This window comes from Oncorhynchus mykiss, chromosome 5, assembly GCF_057628025.1.
Source record: "Oncorhynchus mykiss isolate SJ-2025 chromosome 5, ASM5762802v1, whole genome shotgun sequence".
NCBI lineage: Eukaryota > Metazoa > Chordata > Actinopteri > Salmoniformes > Salmonidae > Oncorhynchus > Oncorhynchus mykiss.
Genome location: NC_143026.1, coordinates 55,636,120 through 55,654,880, shown reverse-complemented (window position 1 = coordinate 55,654,880; position 18,761 = coordinate 55,636,120). Strand labels below are relative to the sequence as shown.

At 43.5% G+C, this 18,761-nt stretch overlaps 1 protein-coding gene across 4 annotated transcripts; it reads right to left on the bottom strand.

Annotated features, from left to right (window-relative positions):
* Positions 1–5,883: 5,883 nt before the first annotated feature.
* Positions 5,884–17,605, bottom strand: LOC110524041 (nexilin). Of its 4 annotated transcripts, XM_021603338.3 has the most exons (14): positions 17,083–17,605; positions 16,577–16,768; positions 15,866–15,950; positions 15,413–15,561; positions 13,900–14,097; positions 11,682–11,858; positions 10,907–11,095; positions 10,518–10,709; positions 9,729–9,776; positions 8,964–9,161; positions 7,625–7,846; positions 7,329–7,520; positions 6,784–7,147; positions 5,884–6,580 (listed from the first exon to the last, which is right to left on the bottom strand). In XM_021603338.3, exons 1-14 carry the CDS (start codon positions 17,572–17,574, stop codon positions 6,567–6,569), a joined length of 2,712 nt encoding a protein of 903 aa, XP_021459013.3. In that variant the 5' UTR covers positions 17,575–17,605; the 3' UTR covers positions 5,884–6,566. The 4 variants fall into 4 exon arrangements, with proteins under 4 accessions (XP_021459013.3, XP_090091322.1, XP_090091321.1 ...); XM_090235196.1 differs by lacking the exon at positions 9,729–9,776; XM_090235195.1 differs by lacking the exon at positions 5,884–6,580 and having other exon boundaries at positions 6,749–7,147.
* Between the last annotated feature and the right edge of the window lie 1,156 nt (positions 17,606–18,761).

Genomic DNA, 18,761 nt, shown 5'->3' with positions numbered 1-18,761 from the left:
ATTATGCCCTGAATCTATTTTACCACGCCCAGAAATCTGTTCATTTTATTCTCTGTCCCCAACGCACTAGACGACCAGTTCTTATAGCCTTTAGCCGTATCCTTATCCTACTCCTCCTGGTTAACCCAGGCCCTGTAGCTCCCAGTTCCACTCCTACTCCCCAGGCGCTATCATTTGTTGCCTTCTGTAACCGTAAAAGCCTTGGTTTCATGCATGTTAACATCAGAAGCCTCCTTCCTAAGTTTGTTTTATTCACTGCTTTAGCACACTCTGCCAACCCTGATGTCCTAGCCGTGTCTGAATCCTGGCTTAGGAAGGCCACCAATAATTCTGAAATTTCCATCCCCAACTACAACATTTTCCGCCAAGATAGAACTGCCAAAGGGGGTGGAGTTGCAATCTACTGCAGAGAGTTGCAGAGTTGCACAGTTCTGTAATGCAATCCAGGTCTGTGCCCAAACAGTTCAAGCTTCTACCTTTAAAATCCACCTTTCCAGAAATAAGTCTCTCAATGTTGCCACTTGTTATAGACCCCCCTCAGCCCCCAGCTGTGCCCTGGACACCATATGTGAAGTAATTACCCCCCATTTATCTTTAGAGTTTGTACTGTTAGGTGACCTAAACTGGGATATGCTTAACACCCCGGCCGTCCTACAATCTAAGATAGATGCCCTCAATCTCACACAAATTATCAAGAAACCTACCAGGTACAACCCTAAATCCATAAACACGGGCACCCTCATAGATATTCCTGACCAACCTGCCCTCTAAATACACCTCTGCTGTATTCAACCAGGATCTCAGCGATCACTGCCTCATTGCCTGCATCCGTAATGGGTCCGCGGTCAAACGACCACCCCTCATCACTGTCAAACTCTCCCTAAAACACTTCAGCGAGCAGGCCTTTCTAATCTACCTGGCCCGGGTATCCTGGAAGGACCTCTTTCTATCAGTAGAGGATGCCTGGTTATTCTTTAAAAGTGCTTTCCTCAACATCTTAAATAAGCATGCCCCATTCAAAAAATGTAGAACTAAGAACAGATATAGCCCTAGGTTCACTCCAGACTTGACTGCCCTTGACCAGCACAAAAACATCCTGTGGCGTACATCTGTAAATAGCCCACCCAACTACCTCATCTCCATGTTGTTATTTATTTTTTTGCTCATTTGCACCGCAGTATCTCTACTTGCACATTCATCTTCTGTACATCTATCACTCAAGTGTTTAATTGATCAATTGTAATTATTTCACCACTATGGCCTATTTATTGCCTTACCTCCATAATCTTACTACATTTGCACACACTGTATATAGATCTTTCCATTGTGTTATTGATTGTATGTTTGTTTATCCCATGTGTAACTCTGTGTTGTTTGTGTCGGACTGCTTTGCTTTGTCTTGGCCAGGTCGCAGTTGTAAATGAGAACTTGTTCTCAACTGGCCTACCTGGTTAAATAAAGGTGAAATAAAATAAATATATAAATGTAAGAATGCTGTTCATTGACTACAGCACAGCATTCAACACCATAGTACGCTCTAAGCTCATTATCAAGCTGGAGGCCCTGGGTCTCAACCCTGCCCTGTGCAATTGGGCCCTGGACTTTCTGACAGGCCGCCCCCAGTTGGTGAAGGTCGGAACCAACCATCTCCACTTCGCTGACCCTCAACACTGGGGCCCCACAAGGGTGCGTGCTCAGCCCCCTCCTGTACTCCCTGTTCACCCACAACTGCGTGGCTATGCACGCCTCCAACTCAATCATACATTTTTCAGATGACACAACAGTAGTGGACTTGATTACCAACAACAACGACACAGCCTATAGGGAGGAGGTGAGGGCCCTCGGAGTGTGGTGTCAGGAAAACAACCTCTCACTCAACGTCAACAAAACAAAGAAGATGATAGTGGACTTCAGGAAACAGCAGAGGGAGCACCCCCCTATCCACATCAAAGGGACAGCAGTGGAGAAGGTGGAAAGTTTTAATTTCGTAGGCGTACTCATCACAGACAAACTGAAATGGTCCACCTACACAGACAGTGTGGTAAAGAAGGCGTAACAGCTCCTCTTCAACCTCAGGAGGCTGAAGAAATTTGACTTATCACCCAAAACCCTGACAAACTTTTACAGATGCACAATCGAGAGCATCCTGTCGGGCTGTATCACAGCCTGGTACGGCAACTGTGCCGCCCTCAACTGCAAGGATCTCCAGAGGGACTGCACAATGCATCACCGGGGGCAAACTACCTGCCCTCCATGAAACCTACACCACCCGGTGTCACAGGAAGGCCAAAAAGATCATCAAGGACATCAACCACCTGAGCCACTGCCTGGTCACACCGCTACCATCCAGAAGCCGAGATCAGTACAGGTGCATCAAAGCTGGGACCGAGAGACTGAAAAACAGCTTCTATCTCAAGGCCATCAGACTGCTAAACAGCAATCACTAACACAGAGAGGCTGCTGCCTACACTGAGACCCAATCACTGGCCACTTTAATAAATGGATCACAAGTCACTTTATACAATGCACTTTAAAAATGTTTCCATATCTTACATTACTCATACCTCATGTATATACTGTATCTTATACCATATATTGCACCTTGCCTATGCCGCTCGGCCATCGCTCATCCATATACTTATATGTACATATTCTCATTCACCCCTTTAGATTTGTGTGTAGTAGGTTGTTGTTGGGGAATCGTTACTGTTACTGTAGGATATTACTGCACTGTCGAAAATATAAGCAAAAGAATCTCGCTACACTCGCATTAACATCTGCTAACCATATGTATGTGACAAATAACATTTGATTTGAAAATGGAATACAGAAATATCTCATTTACATAAGTCTCCAAAACCCTCAGTCAATACAAGTTAGAATTACAGCAGTCTTTCTGGCTACATCTCTAAGAGCTTTGCACACATTGATTGTACAATATACAGTGGGGTAAAAAAGTATTTAGTCAGCCACCAATTGTGCAAGTTCTTCCACTTAAAAAGATGAGAGAGGCCTGTAATTTTCATCATAGGTACACTTCAACTATGACAGACAAAATAAGAGAAAAAAAATCCAGAAAATCACATTGTAGGATTTTTTATGAATTTATTTGCAAATTATGGTGGAAAATAAGTATTTGGTCACCTACAAACAAGCAAGATTTCTGGCTCTCACAGACCTTCTTTAAGAGGCTCCTCTGTCCTCCACTTATTACCTGTATTAATGGCACCTGTTTGAACTTGTTATCAGTATAAAAGACACCTGTCCACAACCTCAAACAGTCACACTCCAAACTCCACTATGGCCAAGACAAAAGAGCTGTCAAAGGACACCAGAAACAAAATTGTAGACCTGCACCAGGCTGGGAAGACTGAATCTGCAATAGGTAAGCAGCTTGGTTTTAAGAAATCAACTGTGGGAGCAATTATTAGGAAATGGAAGACATACAAGACCACTGATAATCTCCCTCGATCTGGGGCTCCATGCAAGATCTCACCCCGTGGGGTCAAAATGATCAGAAGAACGGTGAGCAAAAATCGCAGAACCACACGGGGGGACCTAGTGAATGACCTGCGGAGAGCTGGGACCAAAGTAACAAAGCCTACCATCAGTAACACACTACGCCGCCAGGGACTCAAATCCTGCAGTGCCAGACGTGTCCCCCTGCTTAAGCCAGTACATGTCCAGGCCCGTCTGAAGTTTGCTAGAGAGCATTTGGATGACCCAGAAGAAGATTGGGAGAATGTCATATGGTCAGATGAAACCAAAATATAACTTTTTGGTAAAAACTCAACTCGTCGTGTTTGGAGGACAAAGAATGCTGAGTTGCGTCCAAAGAACACCATACCTACTGTGAAGCATGGGGGTGGAAACATCCTGCTTTGGGGCTGTTTTTCTGCAAAGGGACCAGGACGACTGATCCGTATAAAAGAAAGAATGAATGGGGCCATGTATCGTGAGATTTTGAGTGAAAACCTCCTTCCACCAGCAAGGGCATTGAAGATGAAACGTGGCTGGGTCTTTCAGCATGACACCGCCCGGGCAAGGAAGGGGTGGCTTCGTAAGAAGCATTTCAAGGTCCTGGAGTGGGCTAGCCAGTCTCCAGATCTCAACCCCATAGAAAATCTTTGGAGGGAGTTGAAAGTCCGTGTTGCCCAGCAACAGCCCCATAACATTACTGCTCTAGTGGAGATCTGCATGGAGGAATGGGCCAAAATACCAGCAACAGTGTGTGAAAACCTTGTGAAGACTTACAGAAAATGTTTGACCTCTGTCATTGCCAACAAAGGGTATATAACAAAGTATTGAGATAAACTTTTGTTATTGACCAAATACTTATTTTCCACCATAATTTGCAAATAAATTCATTAAAAATCCTACAATGTGATTTTCTGGATTTTTTTTCTCATTTTGTCTGTCATAGTTGAAGTGTATTTACAGGCCTCTCTCATCTTTTTAAGTGGGAGAACTTGCACAATTGGTGGCTGACTAAATACTTTTTTGCCCCACTGTATATGCTGTACACTACCGTTCAAAAGTTTGTCACTCAGAAATGTCCTTGTTTTTGAAAGAAAATCAAATTTTTTGTCCATTAAAATAACATAAAATTGATCAGAAATACAGTGTACAGTGTTAATGTTGTAAATGACGATTGTAGCTGAAAACGGCTGATTTTTAATGAAATATCTACATAGGCGTACGGAGGCCCATTATCAGCAACCATCACTGCTTTGTTCCAATGGTACGTTGTGTTAGCTAATCCAAGTCTATCATTTTAAAAGGCTAATTGATCATTAGAAAACCCTTTTGCAATTATGTTAGCACAGCTGAAAACAGTTGTGCTGATTAAAGAAGCAATACAACTGTCCTTCTTTAGACTAGTTGATTATCTGGAGCATCAGCATTTGTGGGCTCGATTACAGGCTCAAAATGGCCAGAAACAAATACATTTCTTCTGAAACTTGTCAGTCTATTCTTGTTCTGAGAAATGAAGGCTATTCCATGCTAGAAATTGACAAGAAACTGAAGATCTCGTACAACCCTGTGTACTACTCCCTTCACAGAACAGCGCAAACTGGCTCTAACCTGAATAGAAAGAGGAGTGGGAGGCCCCGGTGTCTAGATTGAGAAACAGACCCCTCACAAGTCCTCAACTGGCAGATTTGTTAAATAGTACCCGCAAAACACCAGTCTCAACGTCAGCAGTGAAGCAACGACTCTGGGATGCTGGCCTTCTAGGCAGAGTTGCAAAGAAAAAGCCTTATCTCAGACTGGCCAATAAAAAGAAAAGATTAAGATGGGCAAAAGAACACAGACACTGGACAGAGGAACTTTGCTTAGAAAGCCAGCATCCCGGAGTCGCCTGACGTCGCCTCATCTTGACGTTGAGACGGGTGTTTTGCTGGTACTATTTAAATGAAGCTGCTAGTAGAGGACTTGTGAGGCGTCTCTTTCTCAAACTATTGTTTCAAAAACAAGGACATTTCTAAGTGACCCCAAACTTTTGAACGGTAGTGTATATTTTTCATATATATATATCATACTTACGTAACTTTTGATCAATGTACATCAAAATCCATGCACCTTGATAAAGGTGCAACTGAAAATAGTATATGTCTTACAACATTGTAATAAACTACAAATGCCCTAGAATAGAATAGAATCAAATGGAATAAGTAGAAACTCTCCATCCATCCATCCATCCCTCCATCCATTCATCCCTCCCTCCCTCCCTCCCTCCCTCCCTCCCTCCCTCCCTCCCTCCCTCCCTCCCTCCCTCCCTCCCTCCCTCCCTCCATCCATTCATCCATCCATCCCTCCATCCATGCATTTACATTACTGTAATTCATGTTAAAATAAATGATAAAACAGTTGCACAGAGACTGGTATTTAGCAAATTTTATTAAAACTTTAAATAAATGTATCACAAATATTTAGACTAGCATAAAACCAATTGTGTCATTATATTTCAAACCATACAACTATATAATGCATATCATGTAGAGTTGTATTTTAGCTTAACATGAAGAAAAAAACTTTTGGGATATGAAAAATCTTTTGTGTACCTTTTAGATGAACAAAATATTAAAAAAGAAAAGAAACAAAAATCCTAAATAGATATTTTTATTAGTAACCAATGTTTCAGACAGATTGTGCATACTGTTGTATCTATTTCACAGGGATATCAAAAGGCTTTAAATTGGGTTGCACCATATTCTCAAATGAAACTTTATGAAATTTGACCTTTGAAGGGACATTTTCTCAGATGCACAGGCGTTGTGATCTATGATATGATCACAAAATCAATCTGAACGTCATTCATGGCAGCAATCACTCATGGGACCAATATGTGATTTGGCACAGATTTCATCCTAAACATAATAATGAAAGGGATGAATGATGAGCAATACGTAAACAACATGATCTTGCACTTTTCATTTTGTGTGTATCCCTAGAAGGAATGGCTAGCATACTGCTGTTTCCTCCTCTTTTTGGCTCTAACATGAGATATTACGTTATACAAAAAGAGTGAGAGAGACAGGGAAAGTTCCAGAAAAAGGAAAGCATCAGTAGTCCTCAGCTGGAAGAGAGAAACAGAAAAGGGAGGTGTTACCCATAGATGAACCAGCTGAACCAAGCCAATGCGGAAGAGGAACATGCGATCCCATCCAATCATAGAAAGAGGAGCATGCGATCCCATCCAATCATAGGAAGATCAGAAAACTAAAACAGGAAGTGGTATCATGCAGGCATGCAGTGGCAGTCAGACGGACGATTGCTTACTTTCTATCGTTAGGATACAGGTGCTGGCAGCGGTGCCTCTGCTGTTGACAGCTTTGCACATGTACTCTCCCTCGTCCTCTGGGAAGGTCTCTGGCAGGTAGAGGCAGAATGTCTCCCCTCTCTCTATGTACTGATAGTCCTCACAGTCCTGGAGCATATTCCCCTCAAACCACCAGGTCACCTCCGGCTTGGGCTCCCCGGTGATCTTCACCGTGAACCGCACTGGCTCGGCATCCACCACCGATTGGTTCTTCAGGGGCTTCTTAAACCACGGAGCCCCCGACCTGGCGTGGTCCTCCTCATCCTCATAGGCTGCCGAGCCATTGATGATGCTTCCCTCTTCCTCCTCCTCATCTTCCCTTTTCTGCCAAAGACATGACACGTGATATCACATTTTAGATTTGTGGAACCCCTCCCCCCTCTCACATTACCACTTCGGACTGAACTGAGCTGTCATGCGTTTTTAGAATGTCATGCGTGTCAAGGATGCCCACAGTTTAACAACGAGAAACCCGATGATTGAACCCGATGAAAGAGGGATTTACTTTTTGGAGAGCAGCGTCAATCTCTTGCTGCTCGAACTGCATCCTCTGCAGTTTCTGTTCCTCCACCCTTTTCCTCTCCTCCCCCTCTCTGGCTTTGGCCATTTGTTCGAACCGTGCGCGCATGTCCACCTTCTGTCTGAACGGAGCCTCCTCAGCCCCCTTCGCTATGTCCTTTTTGCCTTCATCATCCTCCTGAAAAAAACAGCCCTCACAGTAAGTGATTTCAGAAGAACATGATACAGACCAACACGTTGGCGTTCCTAAGCGATTCTGAAGGACCATGCTCAAATATATACCTCCTGGACCCGCTCTTCTTCCCTCTCTTTGATTTCCTCGTCTACGGCCTTTCTCTTTGCTCTCACGTCCTCAATCGTTTTCTGGATCTCCTCGTCTTTCAACTGCTTGATCTTCTCAAACTTGGACTTGAGGTTCTTGGCCTGGATGGAGCCGGTCCTCTTGAGTTTCTTCAGCTCCTCATACTCCTTACTCACTGTATCAGAGCTCTCATTCACTTCATCCTTTGGAAAGAAGCACATTGAACTGATGAGTGATGAGGATACGATCACAATCGAAGCATACAGTGAGCTCCAAAAGTATTGGGACAGTGACATCTTTTTGTTGTTGTATTGGCTCTGTAGTCCAGCACTTTGGATTTGAAATGGTACAATTGACTACGAGGTTAGTGCAGGCTGTCTTTAATTTGAGGGTATTTTCATCCGTATCGGTTGAACCATTTACAAATTACAGCACTGTAAAAAAAAAAAAAATATTCAGCAAATATGTGTATTAAAGTAGTCAAAACTTTAGTACTTGGTCCCAGATTCCTAGCGCACAATGATGACATTAAGCTTGTGACTCTACAAACTTGTTGGATTCATTTGCTGTTTGTTTAGGTTGTATTTCAGATTATTTTGTGCCCAATTGAAATGATAATGGTCAATAATGTATTGTGTCATTTTGGAGTTTATTCAACTTTTATTGTTAATAAGCATAGAATATGTTTCTAAACACTTATACATTATTGTCAATTCTACCATGATTACGGAAAGTCACAAGCTTGTGGTAATCATTGCTGCTAGGAATATGGCACCAAATACTCTACTTTTGACTACTTTAATACGCATATAAGTGAATTTGTCCAAATAGTTTTGGTCCCTAATATTGGGGGACTGCGTACAAAAAGTGCTGTACTTTCTAAACAGTTCTCCCGGTATGGATGAGAATACCCTCAAATTAAACAGTCTGCACTTTAACCTGATTTTATCATTTCAAATCCAAAGTGCTGGAGAACAGAGCCAAAACAACAAAACAATTGCCATTGTCTCAATGCTTTTGGAGCTCACTGTAGGTCTCATGGTTTAAACTGGAGCCGTATGTATCAAGCGTCTCATAGTAGGAGGGCTGATCTAGGATCAGGTCCCACCTGTCCATGTAATCTTGGGATTGTGATCTAAAAGGCAAAACTGATCATAAATCAGCACTCCTACTCTGAGACGCTTGATAAATACAGTCCCTGGTTCTCCTCGTCTTGTCATCAATCTCTGCAGTTGGTAGTTCCATGCCAATATCCATGAGACTTCCCATGTGGGTTTTAGTTAACAGCATTGTGAGACGGATACCATGTTGATGACTGACCTCTCCCATCTCTTGTCTGAGCTGCTCAAACTCCAGTTTCTCCTGCTCCATTTTTTTTTTGCGCGCCTCCACCTTGCGCTTCCTATCGGCTTCCTCCTTCTGCTTCAGCAGCTCCTCGAAGTTCATCTCTAGTTTCCCAGGGTGCAATGCTTCCTGGGACTCGCTCTTGAACATCCCTTCCTCTTCCTCGTCTAGCACCTGGCGGAATACAAACACAGAGCATGGTGTCATTTGACATTTCACTATAAACCAATCAGAATCAAACAGCACAAATAATCTTTAATCACAAATCAATCATCATATCAGCTTCCAATAGCAATTTAATCCACCGGTTTAACACTCCCAGAATGATTCACAAACAGTGAAGCACCCAATGAAAAGCAAAGCTAAGCAACATAGTCACATTGAACAGCAAAGCTAAGAGAACCAAATCACATTGATCTTCTCACCAGATACTGTAAAAAGCCCTAGAATGAGATGAAGATTTTTAATCTCGTTCTAGTAAGTCTTTCAACATCATTGTAGAATCAATCCAAGTAACCAGGACACACTATTACACACTGATGGGGAGCCACTTTTAAAGGAAGCCAGCAGTGTTAGTATGCCTACTGAATATCCCATTCAAACAGACCATTCACATCCATGCATATGACCTTTGACTTACAATAAGAACTTACAGTATTAGCAGTTCATGGGAAACACTGTGTTATTTCTTCTTAGTCAGTGTACAAGTACAATTGTCATTTGAAAGTGAAAATATCTTACTTCTCCATCTTGATATGAAGTCTTAGATTTTTCCCGATCCAGGGGGCTCTTTAAGAAGATAATTTGAAAGTAGGAACAGCAATTGCAAGTGTAGTGTTTCAGTAACGTTACATCATCATGTAGGATTAATCCATGTCCTATTATAGACCAATTAGAGATTGAGTTCTTATATTAAATATAGACTTCCTCAAATGTTAATATTGGGGTTAGTTTTCAGTAGATTATAGCAACATTGGTCCCACTTTAAACAGACTAGAACTTTAAATGAACTATAAGAACCGTGGAGCCATAAAAAAGCCTTCGTAAGGCCTACACAAATCATTTATAAGCAAATGTCATTTGCAGTTTGTTTAAAGTGTGAGCATTACATTGGATATGAGCTCAGATGACACATCTGGATCAAGCAGAGTTCAAAATAGCGCACAGCGTGAGAGACTGAAGGTATTCATCTGTGACATACATACGCAAAACAAGTTACAAAAAGTAACTCGCTGTGGCTCTAATCATGATGAAAAAACAGGAATAAATTATTCATCAAAATAATTTTTATCTTTTCACATGCTCCTTCTGAACGCAGCCTACTATAACCTAGATGTTAGCGCAGGGCTTCATAAGCAACATGCTGGTGCTGCCTGCAGAGGTGTGTTCATAGAGATCCTATGATTCACAAATGTTTCTAAAATCAAAAAAAATTCCTGGCAAGATGGCAGATTTTTTTATCATGATGCTAAGATACCAAATTCCACTAGTGAATTGTAGGATCTTTATGGGTATGTTACCCAGTCCTACCATATTCTTGCGGGCCTCTGCAAAGAGCCTCTTCTCCTCCTCCAGCCTCCTCTTGGCCTCCTCCTCTGCTTTCTTCTCCTCCGCCTCTCTCCTCTGACGCTCCTTGTCCTCGAAGCTGACGCACAGCTTCCCTGGCTTGCTGCCCTCCAGGTTCAGCATGGCCAGGAACACCTCATCATCATCATCCACTATCTGGAAAAGGAGGACAACAACGAAAGACGCTCAAACTAGTGTCTGACATCTCTGGGTGGGATCAGTATGAAAAAGGATCTCTAAACACAATGACCAATGGCAATGGCAATGACATGGCAATGACCATAGGAGATGGCAAGACAGCACAAACAGATCTGGGGACCAGGTGTAGTGACCATGATATTACTCTCACTGACCATGCTTTTCCTGGCCTCGGCGAAAGCCCTCCTCTCCTCTTCCATTCGTCTCTTGTACTCTGCCTCTGCTGCCTTGCGCTCATTCTCTACCCTCTGTTTCTCAAGCTCCTCGAAGCTCAGCCTTAGTTTACCAGGCTGGATCACCTCTCTCTCGCCCTGAGCTCCTTGTGAGTCCTCCTCATCGTCGCCCTGCAAACACATCAACTTCCAAAATCACACAAGGCACAAGGCTGGGAAGTATAGCTCAGTTGGTTAGAACGCAGCGCTAACAACAACATCGCAGGTTCAATCCGGGAAGAGCATCAAAGCACCTTATCGAAGCTTGATTGTACGTAGTGCTAAGTAAATGCTACTGTTAAGAATGCACTGACTGTTTAATACAGGTTTTTTTTCCAGGGGGTTTTCTTGTTCAGAAAAGATGGATCGTTTTAGGTCTCATCCCATGTTTACGAGATTATGTTCACCTTTATAACTACATTATACACACCAACATACAAGCTCTGACAGATTGAGATTGCTTCTTTAAAAGTCTTACCAAGACCTAAAGATGCCACAAGTCAACTTAACACTTCAAAAGCACAAGAGAAAAGATATGCAGGATGTATGAAGGGGATATGCAGGGTTGGTACAGAATGGCCACGCTGATAATTTACCCCCAAGGTTTACAGTATCTAGCAAGTCTGAAATATCTCAGCTATCACAAGGAAAGTACAGGCCATTGAAACGTAATATGCTAATAAGGAATGAGCTAATAATGTTTCATAAGATCTGTCACCATTTCCAGCTTGGCCACTTCGAAGGCTTTCTTCTCCTCTTGCAGACGTCGTTTAGCTTCCCTCTCAGCCTGCTTCCTCAGCCTTTCCTGCCTCTCCTTCTCCGCCTCCTCAAACGTCATCTTCAGCTTCCCAGGAGTCACCTGTTCCTTCTCCGTGGGTTGCTCCTCATCCTCATCCTGCATTGACCAAGACAGTCTACCTTAGAGACCACCATATCCACATGAAGTAGTGACACAGAACGGCTGTCATGAAAGATGAGATGTTCCTAGTTTCCTAGAAACACCTACAGTGCCTTGCAAAAGTATTCATCCCCCTTGGCGTTTTTCCTATTTTGTTGCATTACAACCTGTAACTTAAATGGATTTTTATTTGGATTCCATTTAATGGACATGCACAAAATAGGTCAAATTGGTGAAGTGAAATGAAAAAAATTACAAACAGAAAAGTGGTGCGTGCATATGTATTCACCCCCTTTGCTATGAAGCCCCTAAATAAAGATCTGGCGCAACCAATTACCTTCAGAAGTCACATAATTAGTTGAATAAAGTCCAATATAAGTGATCTGTCACATGATCTCAGTGTATAAATACATCTGTTCTGAAAAGCCCCAGAGTCTGCAACACCACTAAGCAAGGGGCACCACCAAGCAAGCGGCACCATGAAGACCAAGGAGCTCTCCTAACAGGTCAGGGACAAAGTTGTGGAGAAGTACAGATCAGGGTTGGGTTATAAAAAAATATTGGAAACTTTGAACATCCCACAGAGCACCATTAAATACACTATTAAACAAATGAAATAATATGGCTCCACAACAAACCTGCCAAGAGAGGGCCACCCACCAAAACTCATGGACCAGGCAAGGAGGGCATTAATCAGAGAGGCAACAAAGAGACCAAAGATAACCCTGAAGGAGCTGCAAAGCTCCACAGCGGAGATTGGAGTATCTGTCCATAGGACCATTTTAAGCCGTACACTCCACAGAGCTGGGCTTTACGGAAGAGTGGTCAGAAAGAGCCATTGTTTAAAGAAAAAAATAAGAAAACACGTTTGGTGTTCGCCAAAAGGCATGTGGGAGACTCCCCTAACATATGGAAGAAGGAACTCCGGTCTGCAATTGAGCTTTTGGCCATCAAGGAAAACACTATGTCTGGCACAAACCCAACACCTCTCATCACCCCGAGAACGCCATCCCCACAGTGAAGCATTGTGGTGGCAGCATCATGCTGTGAGGATGTTTTTCATCGGCAGGGACTGGGTAACTGGTCAGAATTGAAGGAATGATGGATGGCGCTAAATACAGGGAAATTCTTGAGGGAAACTTGTTTCAGTCTTCCAGAGATTTGAGACTGGGACAGAGGTTCACCTTCCAGCAGGACAATGACCCGTAGCATACTGCTACAGCAACACTCAAGTGTTTTAAGGGGAAACATTTAAATGTCTTGGAATGGCCTAGTCAAAGCCCAGACCTCAATCCAATTGAGAATCTGTAGTATGACGTAAAGATGACTGTACACCAGCGGAACCCATCCAACTTGAAGGAGCTGGAGAAGAATGGGCAAAAATCCCAGTGGCTAGATGTGCCAAGATTATAGAGACATGCCCCAAGAGACTTGCACCTGTAATTGCTGCAAAAGGTGTCACTACAAAGTATTGACCTTGGGGGGGTGAAAAGTTACGGACGCTCAATTTTTCAGTTTTTTTGTGTTATTTCTTGTTTGTTTCACACAAAAAAATATGTTGTATCTTCAAAGTGGTAGGCATGTTGTGTAAATCAAATTATACAAACCCCCCAAAAATCTATTTTAATACCAGGTTGTAAGGCAATAAAATAGGAAAAATGGCAAGGGGGTGAATACTTTCGCAAGCCATTGTAAGCTGTTCCTTTGTCCTACCGAAACTACTTCTCTGTGGGCTGCTCCTCATCCTGCTTTGATATAAACAATCTACACTTAGACCCCCATTTTACCACAAGGTATTGACACAGACAGAATAGATTTCATTAAAGATTTTCCTTGAAACACTTAAGCTCTTTCTTTGTCCTGTGGGCTGACATAAACAATCTACACCATATTCCCACGAAGTATTGTATTGAAGTATTGACACAGACACATGGATATAATGGCTTTCTTGAAATATTAGATTTTCTAAGATTTCCTCCTAAAACAGCTACGCTGCCAGTCCTGCCAAAGCCTATTGGAAAGGTCCTCCTCAGCTCACCTGTACAACCGAGCGCCGCTTGGCCTCGCGGAAGGACTGCTTGTTCTCGTCGTAGCGCTTCTTCTTCTCCTCCTCAGTCCTCTTCTTCAGCTCTTCCTCACGGTTCTTCTCCAGGTCCTCAAAGTTCATCTTGATCCTGCCTGGAGGTCGCGACGGCTTCGATGGCACCACACAGACCAGGATGCTGTCATCTCCCTCCTGACATAAGTGGAGCCATTGTGAGAAAAGGAAATTACATTTAACATGAGATAAGATATGATAAGACAGTACTTTATTGATTCCCAAAGGGGGTTTAGCACATCAGCAACACAAACCATTTCCTGGTCTGTGAACTTGACAAGTGCTAAAGTGGTTGTGTATAACCAAGTAAAGGACTAAAGCTAAGTTATACATTATGAAATTACTAGTTGATACCTGCCTATGTCATGTCAAAATAGAGAGAAAAATCCCCACTAACTAAACACACGCACAGAGAGAGAGAGAGAGAGAGAGAGAGAGAGAGAGAGAGAGAGAGAGAGAAGCTAACAGCCCATAAAAGAGAACATTCTTTCGGCCTAATGGCCACCATTTTCAATGGGTCAGTCTGTGAATGTCAGCCCTAAAATAGGAGGGGTGGGGGGGAAACAGGGGCTAATTTAGTCAGTGGTGTGGGAAACAGTTGCCAGTCACATGTTGTCTACACCTGACAGTGTATGTGGCTCAAGCAGCAGCAGAACTTGTAAGCACGGTGGCCCAATTGTTTATAGCTCACTCGGTCAGTACTGGCTCAGGTTAAAGCTACCGCCCACCCTCAATAAAGACTTCCCCAAGTTTTGTCTCACTACTATACAGTAAAGGTACATGCAGTAGGTTGCAGTGAAAGGAGACAATGAAGATTGAAGTCCATATAGCTTTCACCATGTTCAAGAAACAAATAGATCACTGGAGTAGATCAACAACGAAGATCAACAACATGTGTACAGTGAGCACTGAATAAGGCATAATGCTTACTAGTACTTCCTAGTGTGTTTTGTCACTTACTGAAATCTACCACCTTATCGTATCTAGGTCAACATAAATTTGGAGAACTGGCTTCGGTCCAGTTTGACATGGTTATAGCTACAGCATTGCAACTAGCGCTGAATGCCTTTCGAAAGCAGCAATTTAGTTTGTGATCCATTCTAAGGATACTAAAGCCACTCCGCGATGACAAGTGAGGAAAACCTTGTTCAACTTGACAGATACACCCAAAATTCATAGCATATGACCTGAATGTGTGTTCTCAGAGCTGCTGTGGCTTGCAGCCCCACTGGTCTCCACTGCAGGATTTCCCTCCAACCTGCACCAACTGTTAGCCTTTCAAATGGCACTTAAAATAACTCATCTGGGTGGCAGCTGAGGATTACCTGACTGATTACACATCGATGGAGGCCCGTCCCTCAGTAGAGGCAGCGACTGAGCAATCCAGCCGCACTGTCCCACTTCCTCTATAGGCTACACTACAGTATACCTGGAAGTAATCCCGCATGTTTACCTCTGCGGCTTTCTTGGCCAGCTCCTTCTGCATCTTCGCTTTCTCCATGATGTCCTGGGTGGCGCGCTTCTTCCTCTCCTCCTCCATCCTCTTCCTCTCCTCCTCCTGTCTCTGCTTCTCCATCTCGGCAAACTTCCCCTTCACGCTACCTGTAGAGTGTAGAACCCACACGTAGATGATGGTGAAGATGAGGCCACAGCACAAACAACAGGGTTGTGTCCGTTAGGCATGCAACGTTTTAAAACGTTTTGCAGCTGGAATTGAAAATGAGCGCTCCTTATTGGATGAGTCCAGGTAGTCCCTCCCTGTTTCAGTCCGTATCCTTTCAGTTTGTTGCCAAATGAATTTGCCCCATGGGTTGAGATGAGAATTAGAACAGAGCCCTCTTCCTCAGTCCTCTCCCACAGCCCACCTGCCCTTATCTACACCCTCAACAACACCCCCATTTCCTACCTGTGATCTTGGGGACGTAGGATTTCTCTACCTTGGCTGGCTTCACCTCCTCCTCCTCATCACTGGAGGCAAGTAGTTCTTTTATCTGTGGTGGATCAGAGGGAGAGCTTTGCTGAGAGGTTACCAGTTTATCTGGGATCATCTGCTTTGCACGCTCAGGAGCCATGCTGGTCCCAGCAAGTTCTCAAGCCCCTAATCCTGTGTAATTGCACATGCATGTGACCTGCAGGGGGGCCTCTGATTGGATCATGTGGTTGTGACATGGGGGGAGATCAGCATGAAGGCATCCCGTCTCGGAGAGTTGACTACAATAGTACAGGGCGTTTTCTCTCCCCCCCCCCCCCCCCCCCCTCCCCCTCCTGAGTATCAATGTGTTAATCCCTCGTATCGGTCACTGTTTGTTTTACCACGCTGCAACCTGTGATACAGCTTGTGATAAAGGACAACATGCATAAAATGCACAGTTGATTTAGTATGTTATCAGTAATTATCAGTAAAAAAATGTTTAGAATAATCCCCCTAGATGGATAAAAGCACAACCCAAACACAATTATAAGGTACTTCAATTAAATAAAAAATGTGTAATTTTTCTGCACAAAGTGATGTGATGATGTTCTCCAGTACACCCACACTGTGGTTGTTGAGGCTAGTGCTCCATACCATGCAGGTCACAGTTAGTTGGGGTTATCTCTGTCTTGTTTGACCTCCGACCTGTTGCTTCCTGCGGTTGTATTCCCTCTCCTTGACATACTGCTCCTTCCTCTTCTGGTGCTCCTCCTGGCTCCTCCTACTGTTGCGCTCCTCCCTGGCCTTCTGCATGGCCTCAAACTTGTTCTTCACGTCAGCCTTACCAATCTGGGGCACGTAGCTCCTGGCCACTGGCTTTTTGAAGCGCAGGAGTCTCTGGAGAAAGATGAAGATACACGTGTCAATGTAACATTCTTTTGTAAAGGATTGGGAGTGTGCTAAGGGAAAGATTCATAGGAGTGAGATCCATAGGGCTGAGAGTCTCAGAACTCAAACACGTTTTGAATAGTGCCATTCAGTTGAATGCTGCAGAAACCTTATGAGAGATCTACAGGCACACTCCCTGATGTAACATCAGTAATTGTCTCGACAACCGACAGTATTTCATATTGAACATGTCCAGAAGTAAACCTTACTATTCAGTAAGCTAACTCCAACAGGATAAACTCACAGATATGGCCGTGCCTCACCTCTTGTTTCAGAGCCACTTCAGATATGTTCTGTAACTGGTCTTTCTCTTCTTCCTCTTTTTCATTGTCCATGTCGTGAGCCACACCATTTTGTGCCTCATCCTTCTTGTCCTTCCTCGATCTTGACCTTTGCATCGGCTTGTCCTTTGCCGTGCCATTTTCCCTGTGCTCCACCTCACTCATGTCGTGTGCCTCATCTTCCTCGTCCTCCTCAGGCTCTGTGTGAACCTCGTCCTCTTCGGTGTGAACCTCTTCCTCATTCTCGCTAAGTGCCTCGTCATGCTTGTCAGGTGGGGCATCGTCCTCTTTGTGTGCCCCGAGACCGCGCCACTCGGTCGCGACGTCGCCATGCGCGTTCTCATCCGCATCGGGTGCCGCGTCACTCGTGTCGCGTGCCACATCGTTCAGGCCGTGTGCCACATCAGTCAGGCCGTGTGCCACATCAGTCATGTCGTATGCGACATCCGCAACATTCTGTGCCACCTCAGTCATGTCTGCGCCACTCTGACAAATTGACAAGGTCCTCTTCAAATGTTACCTGTCAAAAAAGAAAGGAAGCATTACGGTATCGTACATATAACAACCTATTAATCTTCACATAATCACTTTATTATTTATTGTGCATATCGCTTTAACAATTTTATTAAGCTCCTCTTTCTCATATTCAAACTTACTCAACCAAAAAATGCTAACTAAATGTAGTCTCATTCATCTCAACCATCATCAAAGATGTAATGGTCTGACAGAGCTACCAATGATGGACTTCAGATTGAGCTGACTGAACTAACTATATTGAATAGGCAACCATTTTACAGGTAAACATTACAAATTGCCCTTTCTGAAATGCGGTGTGGTAAATGACTAGCCTATATGGACTTCAAGAATGTGTGTAACTTTGAATATCTGTCATTGTTTTACTACCCTACATATTACACTGTAAAGCACTTTGTGACAACTACTGTAAAAGGGCTCTATAAAATACATTAGATTGATTAATTAATACCCTGCCTACACAATATCACATTATAAATAAACACAATTGCTGAGCATCTGAAGTCTTGCGAGTGTCTGTTTGGGGAGGCAGGCACCTCATGGCTGCTGCAGTTTAGGGGAGGAAAGGGTTGCTCCTCCTCCTCCCCCTCCTCCTCCCCAGTGCAGGGTCAGAACGCTAAGTATAGCCCACTTGTGTGTCCAGGCCATGTGATCATGGTTATTTCTGATGAGTGATATGCGGTGGGATAGAGCTAGGGTCGGCAGCCGCATGTCGCCCAACAGACCCTTGACAAAACGGACAGACTTAGTCCCAGACAATCGGATGAGCAAGAGATGTTTGGGCCATAGAGTCATCAGACACTAAAAAGGTTACTGTTGATCCGTGTGTTAGAAATCTAAGCTTGGCATCTGGCATGGCTATACATTTTGAATGTGTTCTCATCAATTCACTTGGTAATAATACTGACGTAAACAGTCAGGGGGTTGCGGTGAACAAAGTGCAGTGCAAAGTACCGCTAAACATGTGCATGTGACCAATACAATTTGATTTGATTTGAATTTTTTTAAAGATAGGCCAACAAATACAATGTCATTGATTTGACTGATTGATGGATTGAACGCTTGAAAGGTAGGCCTAAATGTACCCACGGTTGGCCAAATGTTGATTATATGGGCCTACTTAACAG

What these genes read in the sequence shown, in the direction of transcription:
- LOC110524041 (XM_090235195.1), bottom strand. Translation starts at nt 17,574, where the DNA reads ATGACTGAGGTGGCACAGAATGTTGCGGATGTCGCATACGACATGACT. An exon ending in ACAACCGCAGGAAGCAACAG is followed by an intron (nt 15,951 to 16,576) that starts GTCGGAGGTCAA and finishes GATCCACCACAG; the next exon opens with ATAAAAGAACTACTTGCCTC. An exon ending in CTTCATATCAAGATGGAGAA is followed by an intron (nt 9,162 to 9,728) that starts GTAAGATATTTT and finishes GTATTCCGCCAG; the next exon opens with GTGCTAGACGAGGAAGAGGA.